Here is a 19,723-nt window from a genome sequence, read left to right as displayed (position 1 = left end):
GGCTCTTCATTAAAACCAGAGTCAGTCCCCCCACAGCGGTTTCCTGAGGGACACCGAGTCTCTCGGAGGCTCTGCAGCAGAGGATGAGTTCATTAATTAACTTCCACACACACTCAAACAATATGTTAAATGCACTCATAGCATCACTACATTATATAATACGGAGCTGACATCGCACACACACACACACACACGCACACACACACACACACACACACACACACACACACACACACACACACACACACACATTAATAATAAAAGGCTAACGAACACACAGCGTGCCCAGAGTTCTCTCTCTCCCAGGCTCTCGTGACCCTGAAGATTCAACAGGAAATTGAGGATGTGCTTGTTTACTTGTCATGAGTTCTGATCATATTTGGGATATAATGTGGGCAGAGACATTAAGTTTATGGCACTGTGGTTCCTCCTTGTTTATGTGTTCATACTTTGCATTGCACTCAGTTTTTTTGCTCCTACTCAAAACAGAACAACAGCTCCATCATAACCCCACAGCAAACAAACCAGGGCGCAGAGCATAGAAACTCATACAAGGTCAAAGGAGGTCAGACTTAGTCTGGTAATCATTTATGTCATTATATTCAATTGGTTTAGATCACCTGTATGTCACAGTTTATTGGATTTGAACACGCCTGGTTTTGAAACAGCTTCCATTATGTTCTGTTCAAAAGTCTTGAGCCACCCCTCATTTCTTTATATATTCTTTCCAAGCAGTCAGACTAATTTTTAAAGTGCCCTTTACCAGTAGTTCTCCAGGTTTTCTGTGAGTCTTTCAAAATTTTTTCTTTGGACATTGGCTTCTTTTTTCCTCATTTTCAGTCCACTTCTTGTACCTGAACATTTTCAGAGGAATTGTTTTGTTTGTTAAGCCTCTGAAATCTGACCTATTAATCATTTAAGCATAAAAAGCCACCTAACTCATGAGACAACTTAGCAAGAAACCAATCTTTAGACACCTCGTTACTAGCAGCCTGTTACAGAGACACATTCGTTTTCATTTATTTAGTTCCGTTTACAAAAAATGCCAAAGATAACACAATTTAACAGACATAAAATAATATTTTTACACCAACTAGGTGATTCCCAAAGAACTGATAGCTGAAGACTTGCATACCTCATCAGAAGGGTGCAGTTTGTCCTTAAACAAGAGGAATAAACTGTAGAGGTGTGGGACTATTTGAAACCATTTAAGCCCTGATGGAGAGATGAACCCAAATCAGAAAGTTTTGATTCTAATCATCATCAGTATGTACAGAGGAGGTCAGGAGAGAGGTGTAACAGTGAGCAGCCACTGGTGTTGGAGTATGGTGGAATAATGAATACAGAAAAGTACCATTAGACTTTGATTCACCATCCAAGATCATATGGAAAGCTTCTAATTTACAGTGAGCATGACAATGATCCTAAATACACACCTAAACACAGTAAAATCACACGTGGATAGAAAAACACACAGTGGAACACAATCAGTCATGCATTGGCCTCCCTAGCCTGGACCTCAACTTTATTAAAGCAATTATCTTGACAGAGAACAGAACAATGAGGAGCCAACATCGAAAGAAGAGCTTTGATTACTAAAGAACCATTCCTCAAGACCACTTAAAAAAATTAGTAGAACGCTACCTTAGACAGTTGAGGCTTTGTTGAAGAATAAAGTTGACGATAAAATAAATAATTGCACCCATTTTCCTATCAGAACAAATAAATGAGGGGTGGCTCAAAACCTTTGCACAGTACTGTATTTAGCAAGCACTTCAGCTGTAGACCACTGAAAACTAAATCCAGGTGTAGAAAACCATTTAAGTTAATCCAATTTAAATGAATGAAATGCAATGTGACATTGCTGTGGGATAGATGAAACATGTCTATAAATGGGAGTATCAGCTTAGAGGTGTCTTTCTGCTTGAACGTCCTTACTCAAATCCAAAAAATAGGAAATGAAAGAGGTCCCAAAGTAGATACCCGTGGGAAAACATTAGCTTAGGCTACGTTCACACTGCAGGCGAAAGCGCATCAAATCCGATTTTTTTTACCCTATGCGACCCATATCCGATCATGGTATGACAGTGTGAACGGCACAAATATTTTCAACTCCGATCTGGGTCACTGTGGTACTGAATCCGATATATATCCGATGTTTTAGAAAGCGACCGCTGTTTGAATGGTTATGTCGCATTAAATCCGTCTTTTAGTCACTGACACAAGACAGACCCCAATTATCAGCTCCGGAGAAGCGCCAGAGAAGACATCGTGAACGCTTCCTGGCCATCCAGCGTAGACAACGCTGGAGAAACGTGAACATTTTATTTGTACTGCATAATCTGCAGATTCTGACAGCAACACGTTCTCACTCCCAAAGCCTAACATTTTACGCTAGGTGACAAATCGTCAACATATTACGTTTTCGGCTACCCACCACGTTCCTAAATGACCTCGGAAAAAATGAGGAAATATGAGAACCATATGGACTCAATCTACACATGTTCGCTCTTTTTCTTCAAATCACTTAGAAACAGGCTATTTAACATCATTAAAGTCCTGGTTAAGCTCAGGAAAAAGGTTATGGTTAGGGCTAGGGATAAGGTTAGGTTTAGGGCTGGAATACAGGGCTGGAACGTCTATTACCGCGGGAGCGTCATTGCACTGGATTTCGCCCATGACCCGCCGCGTACCATAACAACGCCGAAGATCTCCTTTTGCGTTCCTCAGGACCGCCCCGGGACGTGACAAAACGTCGGCATGTTACGCCTCGGGAGTGAGACAGAAATCTGCAACTATCCTTTGAAGCACGCTCCTCTCTAAAACAGCAATAAGGATAATTATTAGGTTATTTACATTATTGTGTAAATAACAAAATAACTTAAAGAAAAAATCCGAAGTCCGAAGTCTTTATATTAAGGGGCATCAGTCAAACAATATTGTTTGCTCTGGGTCTAAACAGAGCGCGTTGTGTGTGACGTCTTGTTTTGCGCCGCTTTGAGGGTTCACACTAGAGCGCGTTTGCTGTCGCAATTTATTTGTAGTGTGAACAAACAGACAAAAAAATCGGATTTGATCAAAAAATCGGAATTGAGCATTAAGACCTGCAGTGTGAAAGTAGCCTTAGATCTGGATGTCTTGAGGTTGCTATACTGCAAAGACAAACTAGTTCTACAGTCTGAGTTCTCTACACAAATTTTTTCCAGTTTAAAAAGAGTCCTTCCTCCTCACTTTCACCAGGTGCTGCTCATGGGTGAGATCATTGGAGTTCTCAATCTGATGTTGCAGAATCTACCCCTTATGAAAGTGTCTGGAGATCACTGCTGATGTGAAATGATGCTGTATAAGTATAAAAAATGAAATTGCGATCAGCTGATACCGTGGATGTGTTACCTCTGAGTGAGCCAATCTGGACTTGGGGTATGCTGCTCAGGTCTGTAGGCAACCCCACGTACACACCTCCATAGTTCCTGATCTCACACACACACACACACACACACACACACACACACACACACACACACACACACACAAAGTCAGCTGCACAGATCAGCTCATTAGACATATATTGGATAACTGTGACGAATGAGATAAAAAGATTTTATAATGAAAAATGAATGACTGACTTCCGTTTGTCATCTTCTGGCACTGACTCAACTGATCTGCCGACACACACGCACGCACAGAGTCAGCTGATTTACGTTAACAGACAACATGAGAGAAAGGTCAAACAACAGTGACATGTTTCAAGATGAAAATATGTTTGAAACTTTACTCACAGCTTTGATGAAAACTCAGCAGGATCTGAAGTCAGTGACAGAAACGAGATCAATCGAGAGTTAAATTCATTCCTGCACTGAAATTACTTTGTAAAAAAACAATTTGGACATTTTCACACACTGAAAATTCAGTATTTGTTTTATCTAGAGCAAAGAGCCACGGTGAGAAAGTAGACAGGCATGAAAACTTTACTTTGGGTATTTGTGGTGAAAACTGGAAAAACTGATGATTTGTTTTTCAAAAGTCAGATTCAAACAGCTGTGACAGCTCAACAATCACCAATAATTTACTCACCAGATAAATGATCTTTGACACTTTGACACATTCATCTTTCTGTCGTGTTTTATAAACTTTTCTCATTAAATCTTGATTATTAAAAGTTTCTCCCTCTCATTTCTCTCCGTCCGTCCTTCTCTTCCTTCTTTCTCTCTTCCTTCTTCCCTTTATTTTATTCTTTTTCTTCATTTGCTTCTTGCCATCCTTCCTTCTTTCCTTTTTCCTTTTCTTCCCTGTTCCTATCCTTCCATGTTTCCTTTCTTTCTTTTTTCCTTCTTTCTTTCCTCGTTTCCTTCTCCATTACCTTTTTTTTTTTTCCTTTCCAGTGTTCTTATGTTCAAAATTTAGGGTATGAGGTCCCCATACTTAATCCTCAGATAATTCTAATATTTTATTGGGAATAAAAATGTGAAGCATTTCACATTAAACTGTTGTATAACATGTGCATCAGTATCAAAGATGCCCAACAACAAAAAGGAGACACAACAAGATCACAAAAAAAAAAAAGGAGGAGACAAATTAGTTCAAAGACAACACCAACCCACCCCACAAAGGTTATATCAAAACTGTTTCATGACAATATCAGCCTGTTTTCTAAAAAACACACTGATGTCTGACCATTGACCTATGACCTTGAAGCTCTATATACTTAAAAGGTATATATTTTTTTATCTTTACCCAGATGATTGAGCAGAACTGGCTTCGAGATTTTAATCTATATTCATGCAGTGTGTGACTCTGTGAAAGTCTGACATCACTATGATGTCATAGGATGTCTTATTAAAAAAATGAAAAAGTGTGTTGCACAGCTCCCACCATGCCCTTTAATATGATATATTACTCTATATTGTTTCTTGAATTCTTTTTTTCAAGGGCAACTTTGACCTTGGGCACTAACAATCAAGGTCAAATCCTTAGCCAACTTAACTACTCAAGTTCTCCAAGACCTCGTATATTGTGAAGTTTGAAGACGATCTTTGAAAAATTGTGGGTAATATACAGTTGTTACAGATTTTTACATCTGGTGTGACCTCGACTAGATTTTCACCAAAATTAAATCAGCTCGAGCTGTTCTTGGTATCGATCATCAGATAAAACCTGAACATAATATCTTGAAAACTACAAATTCTAGACTTCTAACAAACAGACAGACAGACATAAACAAATGGAAATGATTCTCCCTCCCTTCAGAGAACAAACCAGGAGTTTCAGAAAATGCACAAGAAGCAAAAAAAAAAAAAAAAAACAACCCAAAATGAGATGGAAAATGAGGTAAGTCATAAAGAGATATCAGTCCATCAGATAGTGACTCACATGACGCTTAAAAACAACCAACATGGGAGACGAATCAGCAGAAAGAGACCGAAAACAAATAATAATAATAATAATAATAAAAAAACACACTAACAGAAAATTACTCACAAAACCATCCTGAAGACACGCACAATGACTAAAATCACACACTAAATTATTTTGAAACAACCCAAATAATAACAATAAAAAGTACAATCAGTCGATCCTGATTGCTTTTAATTATAGTTAAGTAAAAGCACAAGTGAACTTTGAAACAGCAAACACCACAAACTGCAACTTAAACCTTACAGATGAATTGCTTTCCAGCATTTCCAGGAGTGTCAGAAATCCCTGAAAACTTTAATTGATTTTGAGCAGACAGATGTGGACTTTGCTTTCACCTCCTACAGCTTCCAAAGTCAAAAACTCTACAGACTGGACCGCTAACACCTGCAGGACATAAAAAAGTTACTAAAGCACCTTTAGTAACTCTAAAGGCAAAATAAGACACCTTAAACCTGCCAGCTGCTCCATATGACTAACAGTATGTGCAGTTTTTCAGTGTCCTCACCTCTGCTGCGCTTGCTGCTGCTGTTGTTATTAGTCATGTGTTTGGCTGGAGAGGAATTTCCACATCCCATTTCAGAAAGAAAAGGAAAAAACAGTAGCGAGAGGAGAAATGGAGCGAGAAGAGTGAGCTGAACAGAGAGGACAAAAATGTCTCTTATCTCGCTCTTACTCTCAGCTGAAGCTCCCAGTGTGGAGAGGATTAGATGATGGCAAGGGAGGGAGGGAGGGAGGGAGGAGAGATGGAGAGTGTGTTGACCCCTGCTGCTGAGGGAGTAGAACTTCAAGTGTGTGTTTCAGAGTGTGTGTGCTTTAAAATCTCTGCGCAGTTTTGGAGGAAGCAGATCAAAGTCAGCTAGAATTGATTTAATTGGTGCATTTCTGCTCAAATGGAGCTGAAACAGGATTAGAGGAAAGTGGTGACAGAAGAGCGGGAAGCACACCTAAAGCATAGATCGGTTACTGGTCAGGCCAACCAGGAACAGGACTGGGGAACCTGATCTGAAAAATATACAAGGACAACTCACGAAAGGGAAACAAGATAAGACAACAAAGTGTGAGGAATATACAAAAATTAATACCACAAACAGACAGAAAATGGCCACAGAGACCACAAAGAGATGCAATTTATCACCAAAACTGCCAAAATAAAACCTCAAACCAGCACATTGTGCAAAACAAACTTCAGGCCTTAAACAAAAATGGAGGACACTGTAAAGTTGTTTTTTGTGTTGCAAAGTCCACAGGTATGACAGCTTTTTTACTAGAACCTCTTAAAACAACCTGGAAGATGGAATTTTATCACCTCAGCTCCAAGATGTCAAAAACATTTGGGACATTTTGGGACCCTCCATTCATTTTGATGTTTGTTGTGAATGCTCCTCATTACCACCCAAAGGTCACAGAGTGGGAGATAAAAACTTCCACTAAAAATAAAGCCAACAATAAGCCTGCAGTGAGTGTTTAGCGTTCCCTGAGCAGGTCGGATTTGTGGTGTCTGGCTCTTGACGTCAGCTGTTGTCGAGAAGAAAGCAGTCTGTTCGGAAGTGCTTTTATTATTGTTCTTGGCCTCCAGCCTCCTTCCTCACTGCTCCTTCTGTGCTTAAACCTACAATGAGTCATGCCACCCACACTCTAACCTCACATCCAGCCTCGCTGCTGCTCTCACCTCAATTATAGGCGACAGCAAAGTGACTTTCAGGAAATAATTGATTGTTCTCGCCGTCTCCAGAAGGAAGTGGAAAATGACTTCTGGACTTGTGCTGAGAGTTTTTCATCTTCACCAAAAAGTTTCAGCGTGCCGAGTTTGGAAGATTTGATGATAAGATTTTGCTACTATAATAAAACAAGGATGACACGCTCCTTCAGCGGCTGCATTAGAGTGAACCAGAAAAACAGGTCAGAACAATTAAAAATAAAAGGAAGGAAGGAAGATGTCTTAAGGGTGAATAATTTGGAATTACAAGCTCTATTGTATGTTCACTGATGAAAACACTCTTTCTCTGCAGATCTGAAACAAACAACCTTCAGACCTGCAAAATGAAGCCAAAGCTGCAGTTCCTATAATGACTACTTGAGGGCTACAGCAGAATAAACATGTTTACAGCCCAATACCCAAACTGTTTTAACCTCTGTGGACAGTTCTCTTCATAACAGCTGTTTAGAGAGCAAATTTATTTTATAATGCATCTTTTTGGATTTTGTTTAAAATAATGTGCAGCTGCAGCTGAGCGCTGTCTGTAAGGCTTCTGCTTAAAAATTCAACATGGCCAACGCCATCAATGCTAACGCTCAGGCTGCAAAGATGATGTCATGCTGGCTACATCCACGAACTGCTGTCATGCATCATTCTTGGGCTTGTCTGCAAAACTCGTCCAATGCAAAAGACATTCAGGTATCGATACAAAGAGTTCAACATTGTTTAAGCAGAGAAATAATAATCAATCATAAAGCTTTCCAGCTGCACACATCTGCCTAATTCCAGGAAACAGAGGCTGTAAATGAGAGCAGGGTGCAGAACAATCTGAGATACAAAAGGAAAATTGACCAAACAATAGAAATCTTAGCGAAAGAACACATAACCCAAAGTGTAATTCCACATTAAGGACACAGGCGGGCAGTATTGTCATGAATGTGCTGCAGTGGGAAGTAGGAGTTGTCACGGTCGGGCGGACTACGCACGGTAATTCGGCGTGCCCGTGTGGCGTGCTGGCTAGACCCAAACGCGGGGAAGGCTAGCGATGGGTTGGAACAGACACGCAGTTAATCTAGTAACGATCAGTGCATGAAGCGTGGCTTCGGACTGGCGTTACAGAAAAAGAATCGAGAGGAAAAACACTCACGGTTGTTGAATCAGACGGACACTGACGTCGGCAAAGAGTTGGAGCTTCTGACATGAGGAGAATGATGTCTGAGCGGCGAACAGGTGGGTGACGTCTCTCTTTTAAACCCGGCCCCGTGATCAGCTGGCGATCAGCTGATCACCGGCCGACAGGACCCCCCCCCTGACGACCGGCACCCGACGGTCCAGGACGGCGGCGACGGAAATCCGAGATGAGGGAGGGATCCAAGACGAAGCGGGACGGCACCCAGGAGCGCTCCTCAGGACCGTAGCCAGCCCAGTCCACCAGATACTGGACCCCCCGACCCCGGGGACGGGAATCCAAGATCCGCTGGACAGTGTAGACAGGACCCCCATCGACGAACCTGGGCGGGGGCGGGGCCGGGGAGGGGGGCGCCAGCGAGGAAGTAACGCACCGCTTAAGCTGCGAGACGTGGAAAACCGGATGGACCTTCATGGCGGGCGGAAGCCGGAGACGGTAAGTCACGGGGTTGAGCCGGGCAGTGATCTCGTACGGACCAACGAATCTGGGAGTGAGCTTCCTGGACTCGGTGCGGAGCCTCAGGTGCCTCCTGGAGAGCCAGACGCGATCCCCTGGCTGAAAAGGATGACCCGGGCGATGGCAGCGACGATGCTGCTTGGCGTACAGAGCGTTGGCTCAGGAAATGGCCGCCCGCGCCTTGATCCAGGCCTGACGACAGCGGCGGACCATCTGTTCAGCAGCAGGCACGTCGACCTCCACCTCCTGATGGCCGAAGATAGGAGGATGGAAACCATAACAGGTTTTAAAGGGCGAGAGACCGGTGGCAGAAGAGACGTGAAGGTTATGAGACAGCTCAGCCCACAGCAGGTAACGAGGCCAAAGCGACGGTTGGGCAGAGACGAAGCACCTCAAGAAGCGCCCCAGCTGTTGATTGGTCCGTTCAACCTGCCCATTGGTCTGCGGGTGATAGCCGGACGAGAGGCTGGGAGAGGCTCCAATCAGGCGGCAAAAGGCTTTCCAGAACCTGGCGGTGAACTGGGGCCCCCGGTCGGAGACAATGTCCTTGGGGAACCCGTGAAGCCGGACGACATGGTCCAAGAAGAGCTCGGCCGTCCGTTTGGCAGAAGGGAGGCCAGCCAGGGCGACCAGGTGCACTGCCTTCGAAAACCGGTCTACAAAGGTGAGGATGGTGTCAAGACCGCCCACGGATGGGAGGCCGGTAACAAAGTCAAGGCCGACATGGGACCAGGGACGTCCCGGCACAGGGAGAGGGTGAAGGTCGCCAGTGGGAGGCTGAGTGGAGTGGACTTGGCCCGAGCACAGGTGTCACAGGCGGAAATGAATTCACGGACGTCCCGGGCCATGGAGGACCACCAGAAGGCACGACGGAGGAGTTGCAGGGTCCTGTCAGGCCCCAGGTGACCAGAGAGCGGGGAGGAGTGAGCCCAGAGCAAGGCCTCCTGACGGCACCGGGAAGGTACATAGAGCCTCCCAGCAGGGGTGTCAGGCGGAGGCGGTTCGGCGGTCAGGGCATCCCGGATAGAGTCCTCCAGGGGCCACCGAAGGGGGGCTGCGAAGCACTGAGAAGGTAGGATAGGTCCAGGGTCTGACGTGAGGCCATCCTGGGCGAACTGTCTGGACAGAGCGTCTGCCTTAGCGTTCTTGGAACCAGGGCGGTAGGCGAGGTGGAAATTGTAAGGCTCAAAGAACAGGGCCCAACGGGCCTGCCTTGGGTTGAGCTGCTTGGCAGACCGAATATGGATCAAGTTCTGGTGATCAGTCCAGATCAGAAAAGGGTCTTTCGTCCCCAGGAGCCAATGCCGCCACTCTTCTAAGGCCCACTTGATGGCCAGGAGTTCTCGAGTCCCCGACTCCGTACCGTTGCTGCGTGGGCGAAAACTTCCTTGAGAAATAGCAGCATGGGTGAAGTTTTCCATCCGGACCATGTTGAGAGAGGACGGCGCCAGCGCCGACATCGGAGGCATCCACCTCCACCACAAAATCTCTGGCAGGATCAGGGTGGAGCAGGACGGGGGCCGTACTGAACCGGTGGATGAGGTCGCGGAATGCCCGTTTTGCGCCTGGGGAGAGGCAGAAGGGCTTAGGCAGGTTAGCTGGTTTGGTGAGGGATGTCAGTGGGGCGACAACGGTGCTGAAATTCCGAATAAAACGCCGATAGAAATTGGCAAAGCCCAGGAAGCTCTGTAGCTGCTTAAGGCTGGAGGGCTGAGGCCACTGGGTCACGGCTTGGAGTTTTTGCGGGTCCATGGTCAGGCCATCAGAGGAGATGGTGAAGCCTAGGAAGGAGGTGGACTGCTGATGGAAAGCACACTTCTCTAGTTTGCAGAACAGCTGGTACTCGAGCAGCCTGCTCAGCACGGCCCTCACATGGCGAACATGGTCCACTTCGGTGCGGGAGTAGATCAAGATGTCATCCAGATAAGCAAACACCCACCGGCCTAGCATATCCCGCAAGACGTCGTTGATTAGATGTTGGAAGACAGCAGGGCTGTTGCAGAGGCCGAAGGGCATCACCAGGTACTCCCAGTGCCCGTGAGGGGTGATGAAGGCCGTCTTCCATTCATCCCCTTCCCTAATGCGCACCAAATTGTAGGCGCTGCGTAGGTCCAGTTTGGTGAAGACGCAGGCCTGGGAGAGGGAATCGAGTGCGGTGGATAGCAGAGGAAGATGATGGCGGTTCTTGACGGTGACTTTATTCAAGCCCCGATAGTCTATACAGGGGCGGAGTCCGCCATCTTTCTTCTTGACGAAGAAGAACCCAGCAGCAGCAGGAGAAGTAGAAGGGCGAATAAAGCCCTGTTGGAGAGCCTCAGCAACGTACTCCTCCATGGCCTTATTCTCTGCGGGAGACAGAGAGAACAGGCGACCACGAGGAGGGACCGCTCCCGGGAGGAGCTCAATGGCCATGTCGTAGGGGCGATGAGGCGGTAGAGTAGAGGCTCGCCTCTTACTGAAGACCTCAGATAGGTCATGGTAAGCCGGAGGGATCTTATCCAGATCAGTGGGCTCCGGGGATGAGGCCTCTTCTGACTCCGGGTCCTTTTGGGTCCGAGAGAGAAGGCAGCGGCGCGGACACTGGGGACCCCAATCCAGGACCTGGCAGGAAGACCAGGAGATGTGGGGGTCGTGTTGACGGAACCAGGGGTATCCAAGGATGAGAGGAGAGGTAGTGGCCGAGACTACAAGAAACCGGATCTCCTCCTGATGATCCCCAATAGACATGCGAACCGGCTGGGTCTGGAACTGGATCGGGTAGGGTTGGAGGGGTCGCCCGTCTACTGAGGTCACCGGGAGGAATCGATCAACAGGAGTTAACGGAATGCGTAGTCGGGAGGCTAGTGTTTGGTCGATGAAGTTCTCAGCGGCTCCGGTGTCCAGGAGGGCTTCAGAAGAGAACTGGCGGTGTTTCAGGTGGAATGTTACTGGTAACAGAAAACGAGAGGGGCCAGAGAAGTGTGAAGGGCCAGGTGGGACTCCCCTGCAGCCTACCTGGCGTCGTCGTTTCCCGGACATAGCGGGCACTGGGGACGACGGTGTCGAGCTGATCCACAGTAGGCGCAGAGGCCCTCACGCCAGCGTCTCTCTCTCTCTCCCTTAGGGAGTCCACCCAGCTGCATGGGCTCCTCGCTGGATGCACTGCTTGAGCTAGCAGCGGCTCCTTCAGAGGGGGGAGGAGACTGCGAAGACGTGGCCCTCTGAGGCTGGAAGGGTTTGAAGGCCCGGGGGGTGTGGCGAGGCCACGACATCACTCGTTGGTCGATCTTCAGGGCGAGGTCCACGGCCTCATCCAGAGTCTTGGGGGCCTCACGGCCGGTCATCTCATCTCGGATGTAACCAGCCAGTCCCTCCAGAAAAATGGAGCGTAGAGAGGCGTCACCCCACTTCAGCTTAGCGGCCAGGGTACGGAATTGGGAGGCAAAGTGACAGACAGGTCGACTGCCTTGGCGTAAATGAAGCAGCTGTGACTCCACTTCCACTTCACTGCTCGGGGGGACAAATGTCTTTTTTAATTCCTCCATGAACAGGGCATAATCATTGCAAGGCGCAGATTTATTGTTGTAGAGGGCCGCGGCCCATTCCTGAGCCTGGCCAGACAAGAGAGAAGTCAGCATTGCCACTTTTGCACGGGCGGTGGCATATTTAGTGGGCTGACATTCAAACAGCATGTCTAAAGTGGCAAGCAACCCATCAGGCCGGCCATCAACTCCGTTCCACTTATCTGGTAGTCCGATCCGGGGCTCCGCGCTCACCGGCGCTGGCTGACGTTGCAGCTTGGTGACGGAAGTGGAAAGTTGGAGGACGTTTTCGGTGAGAGACTCCATTTTTGTGCTCATCCGATCTACCACACCGCGAAGATATATTACTTCAGCTTTCAGCCGTTCGAATTCCGCTGGGTCTATACGTGGCTCAGACATCCTGTCACGGTCGGGCGGACTACGCACGGTAATTCGGCGTGCCCGTGTGGCGTGCTGGCTAGACCCAAACGCGGGGAAGGCTAGCGATGGGTTGGAACAGACACGCAGTTAATCTAGTAACGATCAGTGCACGAAGCGTGGCTTCGGACTGGCGTTACAGAAAAAGAATCGAGAGGAAAAACACTCACGGTTGCTGAATCAGACGGACACTGATGTCGGCAAAGAGTTGGAGCTTCTGACATGAGGAGAACGATGTCTGAGCGGCGAACAGGTGGGTGACGTCTCTCTTTTAAACCCGGCCCCGTGATCAGCTGGCGATCAGCTGATCACCGGCTGACAGGAGTGAGTCAGAAAGAACCAGCATTTCCATCAACTGTTGAAAAAATAAATCAATACAAAGTTTTTTTTATTTCTATCTCTTCTCCATTTTCTTTTAGGGAAGAAAAAGTGCAAAATCATATTTCAGATTTCTTCATGAATCCTTTGCCTAACAGTAATTCAAATCAACAAGTTGCTCCTGAAGTGCTCATGATGACATCAGCAGCAGCAGGTAACCAGCAGTGATTATTTTGATAGTCAACTAGTCACCGATTATTTTTGCAATTAGTCGAATAATCAGATTATGCATCAATTGAGCGTAAAACATACAGCTTATTGCACCAGCATACACCTGCTCTTATATAACTATCACTCGCTTACAGCTTTAAGTGTTTAAGGTACAGTGGCTTGCAAAAGTATTCGGCCCCCTTGAACTTTTCCACATTTTGTGGTGGTTCTACCAAGTATTGACTCAGGGGGCCAAATAATTACGCACACCCCACTTTTCAGTTATTTATTTGTAAAAAATGTTTGGAATCATGTATGATTTTCGTTCCACTTCTCACGTGTACACCACTTTGTATTGGTCTTTCACGTGGAATTCCAATAAAATTGATTCATGTTTGTGGCTGTAATGTGACAAAATGTGGAAATGTTCAAGGGGGCCAAATACTTTTGCAAGCCAATGTATGTGCTAACTAAAAATAAAGACAAGATGATAAAACTTTTAATGAAATTTGCAGATTGTCTCGGTGGAGTTTAATAAACTCAGCTGTCTGCTCTTTGGTCCCTCTACCATCTCACACTTCTGTTTAATCAGTTTTCTGTTTGACGTTTATTCAGCTGTGTGAAAACTATAAGTTTAATCTCAGCCAAACCGATTTATTGGGGAACAAATAAAACACTGAAAAAACGCCAAACATAACATCTAAGTGACTAATATATCATGTTTAACCTGAGTAGTGAAAGAGCGCGGGGGGGTTTAAAAACGATGTGCTGGGAGTTCGCTGTTCTTGCTGCTCTAGTGAGCCTTGACCTCCTGGTCTGCTATTGAGGTGGTGGGTAACAGACGTCTCTGAAAACGTCGGAGCACTTTTGCAAAAATGTGATATCTTGATAAATCGAGCAGATATTTGAAGTTTACACAGATACATTCTCATCTGAAAATATCTTAAAAGTTTATTTTGTGACCCAGAAAGAGTAATATTAAAACTATGCAGCTGCTGCCATCGTTGTTTTCCCAAAGATTCCAAACTTACTTGAATTTTCTAAAAATTATATTATCTTTGGATCTCTAAGAAAAGAAAAGAAGCTGGAAAATGTTTTAAATGTAATAATTATTATGGGTAAATTCTTCATTCACAAATGTCATTTTCTGAAAACAAAGCTGTCCTTTTTTACTCTTCACAAAGAACTCTGCCTCTTCCTCTCATCTGTAAAGTTTATGGACAAAAAACAAGCTCTGGATCTGTATCATATGATTAATGAACTAGATCTGTTAGAAAACCCCTAAGGTATAACCTCTTTTATGTCTTTTAATTATCTTTTTTTTTTTTTTTTTTTTTTTTAATTTTCTTTGCTTTTGTTTGGGATTTGTCTTTGTTTTATTTATTTATTTGTTGTTGTTTGTACTTCCTGTTCATTATCTATCTTCTATATGTTGGAATACAGCCTGTTCTGATACTATTTCAAGTTGGGAAAAAAATCTTTGTAGAGATTGCCATATTTGTTGTACATTATATTTTGTGCAATGAAAAAAAAAAATCTTTTCATTCTATAATACTGGACTTATTTTCCTACAAAGGTTTGAACTTTAAGAGTGTTTAAACAACAGAGAAAAGTGTGAAAATGTTCATGCCTGTCTGAGAAAAGTGTATAAAGCATGTAGTGAGGGGTTTTACAGCCTTAAAACATCTATAATAATTGTAAAAAATAAAGTTGGCTACTAAAGTTGGCAATAGTAGAGTCTGGGACATCTAATTGATTAATGTCAACATTGATTATTATGCACTATTATTTTTGTTCAAGGAGAGCAAAAAATATAAAACTCTCTCTCAGAGAGTGGCCACCTTTTGTGTATGTTCACAAAATGCTATAAACTGTATATCTATTAAAACATTATCTACTTTTACTGCCTTGACTCTTTAAATTAGCACCAGTCCTTTTCATCAAAATCAAAATTTTATCTACAGTTTTTTTTTAACTCTTTAAATGCCAGTTAGGCTATATATTGGTTTCCGCCCCAATCATAGCACAGAAACTGCTCTGTTAAGAATTACCAATGACCTTCTGATGGCAGCTGATTCTGGTCTCCTATCCATCCTCATCCTTCTTGATCTTAGTGCGGCATTTGATACCATTTCTCACAATATTCTCCTGAACTGGTTAGCTTCCATTGGTCATACCCCCCTTGCCTGGTTTACCTCCTATCTCTCAGACCGCACTCAGTTTGTCCAATTTAAATCCCATTCTTCAACTCTCTATCCTGTTTCTGCTGGTGTGCCCCAGGGTTCAGTATTAGGGCCTCTTTTATTCACTATTTATATGCTTGGTTATATATTCCGAAAATATAATATCAATTTTCACTGTTATGCCGTTGACACCCAGCTCTACCTTTCTTCTAAACCCAATTCATCCCTCCCACCTACCTCCCTCTCAAACTGTCTTATTGAGATTAGATCCTGGTTCTCCTCCAATTTTCTCAAACTTAACAGTAATAAAACAGAAGTTTTACTTGTTGGTACACCATCTATCTTAACCAAATCCCACAGTTTTTCCATTAACACGGAAAATTCTCCTACCCTTCCCTCCCCTCAGGTTAAGAGTTTGGGTGTCATACTTGATAATACTCTTTCATTCCAGTCTCACATTAATTACATAACCCGGTCTGCTTACTTCCATTTACGTAATATTAACCGACTCTGTCCCTTCCTTACTCCCCATGCTGCTGCCATCCTTGTCCATAGTCTTATTACGTCCCATATTGATTACTGTAATTCCCTCCTATTTGGTCTCCCTAAAAGGTCCCTTCATAAACTCCAGCTCCTTCAAAATTCTGCAGCTCGGGTCGTAACTTGCACTCCGTTAAGAGCTCACATTACCCCAGTTCTTCAGCAGCTTCACTGGTTGCCCGTAGAAGCCAGGATAAATTTTTAAATCTTACTTCTTACATACAAGTGTATCCATAAATCTGCTCCTTCATATTTGTGTGACCTGCTCCATATCACCACTGTTTCCCGCCTTCTCAGATCATCATCTGCTATTTATCTTACTGTTCCATCCTCACACCTTATCACTATGGGGAACAGAGCTTTCAGTCGCTCAGCTCCTTGGCTCTGGAACTCTCTTCCTCCTGCACTAAGAAATATTGACTCCCTTTCCGTATTTAAGACACAGCTCAAAACACATCTGTTTAAACTGGCTTATTCGCTTTAATGCTGATTTTATCCATTGTCACGCTCTGTTTTGTAATTTTAACTTATTTTATATGTATTTTATGACTATTGTTCCTTTTATTAATTTTGTTTTTTGTAAGGTGACCTTGGGTTTCTGAAAGGCGCCCTCAAATAAAATGCATTATTATTATTATTATTATTGTTATTATTATTATTATTGTTATTATTATTATTATTATTATTATTATTATTATTATTATTGTTGTTGTTGTTATTGTTGTTATTATTATTATTATTATGTATTACCAGTCATTTTTTAGATAAAAAGGTGATAAAGTCCTAATGGTTTTATAAATCTTCCTATTTATAAAAATTTTTTTCATATGAGCATCGGGGACAAGGCTGTCTTGCAATTGTTGAGGTCACTAGTGTGCACCCTATTTCTTCCAGGATCACTCTTCATTTGTAGGTTTTAGTGGACTCCTACTACTGTGAAGTGGTTTTCATGGGACAAAGGCATTGTATTCCAAGATTTGAGAGATTGTAGAAATGAGCAGTAATGCCCTTCTTGCCATCTTTACAGAAAAAAGGTGATCTGGAAGCTGTTAGGCTTACTTACAGCAGTAGTACTTTCTGCACCTGTATAAACTCCAGGACACGTTTACTAACAGTGTTTGTTGCTGTATGTGCTGCAGCTTTGAATTTTTTTTGAGAGTTAATATTTTGGCTATGGTGTCTTGTTATGAAAAGTACCTGAGTAAAAGTGTTTTTAGCATGTGCTTCAAAGATAGGTTTGACTGGGAAACTCAAAGCTCAATAGCCCATATCAACAGAAATTCACTGCAGCCTGTGTAATATTTGATGCGTCATAATTTATTCCAGTCTAACTTGCACACAACACACAACTATTAGATCCTTAAGATCAAACCTGTGTTATTCTTTTGGTCCACTGCAGTGTAGTAAGCCATCAAACGCCCCTATTTGAAACTAAGAATATTACATGAAATTGGTTGTTTGGCCAAAAATGGGCAAATGATGTAATTTGGTAAAAAAAAAGACAAAACCCCAAAACAACAACCATAATTTTTATGTGTTGAGTTTAGAATAAAAGCAATTATACCGAAATTGCATGATTTAGCACTGTCAATAACAAGGAATTTAAAAATGTCCTAATGCTTTTCAAGTAGCCAAAAGCTGAAAACAATCTAGACCCTTTCATTCCATTTGCATTAACACAGCAAAAATGGTAAAAAAAAAAAAAAAGAAAAAGAAAAAAAGAAGAAGAAGTGGCCACAAATGGCCAGGATAGAGCCCAGAGGGTTAATGTGTAAAATGTATAAGAATATTACTGATTACGAGGTAATACATTAATGTTAATAGCAACTGTAAGCTTTTTATTTTGAAGTTACAAGTATAAACAATGCTGTTACATTTACACTTAAATTTTTTACTATAAGTATGGACATGGAAACAAGTGAACAACATATTATAATAAGTTTAATTGGAATTCTGTACACTGGAAAAAACAACACATAAAAAATACAAACAAACAGCCAGTGCCTTCATTTGTCCGTTAAACGTCAAACATTGCATTGACCCGTAGTCCCTGCTTGTCAGCACATGCTTTTAAAAAGAGCTCCATGTCCTCGGCAAACTGGAAAACAAAGAGGAAGAAGTCCCTCTACACAAAAACACTGCAGATGACAGGCCAGGCAAACATCTATTGATCTGTTTGAATGCCTCCTCATTGTGTGAGCCTTGAATTTTATTTTTAAGAAGACTAAGACCACAGTGAGGGCATTTCATTTTCATGGACTTTCCACAAGCCACAGTTCCATTTAGCACAGAGGGTAGAGCACATGAATGTTCTACCGAAGATTCAGAAAATGGTTTAGATGCTGGAGACAAGACATCGAGAGGGAGATGGGGCTCCACGGAGAGTTCAGTGGGGAGCAGGCCTGAATGCTGACATGACAATAAATGCCTCACGCTGTATGACTGTCATGTTACAGACAGGGCAGTGAAAGTGCACCGGCATATCATTTTGTCTGTAAGAGAGAAAAAAGAAGAAAAAAACAACAACATGTAATTTAAATGTAGTTGTATAGAATGCAATCAGTTTATCTAACAATCAGATTGTACATATTAACAAAAACATCCAAGCCATCCTCATAATGAAAGCAAAATGGTGTGGATCACAAGAGCTGTCAAGAAATGTGGTGAACAGGAAATTTTTTTTTATGAAAACACACTTTTTTCTCTTGCTGATGAATGCACTGAACTGTACAATGTGAAAAGCAACTTTTAAGTCAACAAAGAGACTGCAGAAGTGCTGAAAAGAAGTGCATATTTATAACTTTAACTATGAGGTATATTTAATATCAACATACCTTTGATTTTTAATGTGTCCATTTATTTGCTCCTCAATCTTTGCCGTGACAGTAGGGCTGAAAGTGGGCACAGAGGGCAGTGAAAAACATGTGCATTCCTGCAATTCTGGCTTGGAGGCAGAATTCCAAATTGATATTTGCATCTAAAACAGAGAGAAAAACAGATAAACACTTAAGTTCAGGTTTTAGCAGAAATAACACGTTACAGTTAGCATGTAAGAGATTTGGGGAGAAAATCCTTTACAAAAACATAATTTACAAGACACTTTTATTTGTGACATATGTATCTACTGACATATAACAGACAATTTAACAAAGGCTAACTAAAATCTGGGCAATAAAAAAGCAGAACAGAGTTAAACTTTTCTTAACTAAGTTAAATTATCATGCAGTTAAGTAAAATATAATTCTAAAATTATATAATTTTATTTTTATTATATTATATTTTATTTTATTATTAATTTACATCAAAGTATTACCTCTTCTAACTATACAATAATAATAATAATGATATATTTTAATTTTGTAATGAGGGCAACGTGATTTAAAATATATTAACCTTCTGTGTTAAAAAATCTTTAATAATCCCAAATGTTTTATATTTCAGTCTTACAGTTTTCATAAAATCATTAAAGTATTTATTTAAGTTTATTTATTATCCGCTTCCTGGCTTCCATACAGATTTAAAAAAAAAGCCACACAAGAGAACGAAGATGATAAGAATGAAGCTAGCAGATGACGTAAAAACGAAGCACACAATTTTTTTGTTATACATTTTAATCATTTTTATATTAAAATCATATTTCCATCAAGAACCAGTTTGACTGAGCAGTGGGTTTGCTTCAGGTCGGCTTTGACACAGAATTTACTTTTAATACTTTACTTTTTTACTTTTAATTTTATTGAAACAGAAGAAACAAAAAAAAAAAGTGACTGAAGCCTGC

At 42.7% G+C, this 19,723-nt stretch overlaps 1 protein-coding gene across 1 annotated transcript; it reads right to left on the bottom strand.

Annotated features, from left to right (window-relative positions):
• Positions 1–6,022, bottom strand: LOC148097925 (overexpressed in colon carcinoma 1 protein-like). Its single transcript, XM_087831102.1, has 5 exons — positions 5,921–6,022; positions 3,780–3,804; positions 3,627–3,662; positions 3,394–3,470; positions 1–71 (listed from the first exon to the last, which is right to left on the bottom strand). Exons 1-5 carry the CDS (start codon positions 5,988–5,990, stop codon positions 22–24), a joined length of 258 nt encoding a protein of 85 aa, XP_087687228.1. The 5' UTR covers positions 5,991–6,022; the 3' UTR covers positions 1–21.
• Positions 6,023–19,723: the final 13,701 nt, after the last annotated feature.

The sequence above is a fragment of the Neolamprologus brichardi genome, chromosome 17 (assembly GCF_056152115.1).
Source record: "Neolamprologus brichardi isolate AB-2024 chromosome 17, ASM5615211v1, whole genome shotgun sequence".
NCBI classification, from domain to species: domain Eukaryota; kingdom Metazoa; phylum Chordata; class Actinopteri; order Cichliformes; family Cichlidae; genus Neolamprologus; species Neolamprologus brichardi.
This window is presented reverse-complemented; position numbering and strand designations above follow the sequence as displayed.

Coding starts and splice junctions, on each gene's coding strand:
- LOC148097925 (XM_087831102.1), bottom strand. CDS start 5,990: ATGGGATGTGGAAATTCCTCTCCAGCCAAACACATGACTAATAACAAC. Junction 3,805..5,920: donor CAGCAGCAAGCGCAGCAGAG/GTGAGGACACTG, acceptor CACTGACTTCAG/ATCCTGCTGAGTTTTCATCA. Junction 3,663..3,779: donor GCTGAGTTTTCATCAAAGCT/GTGAGTAAAGTT, acceptor GTGTGTCGGCAG/ATCAGTTGAGTCAGTGCCAG.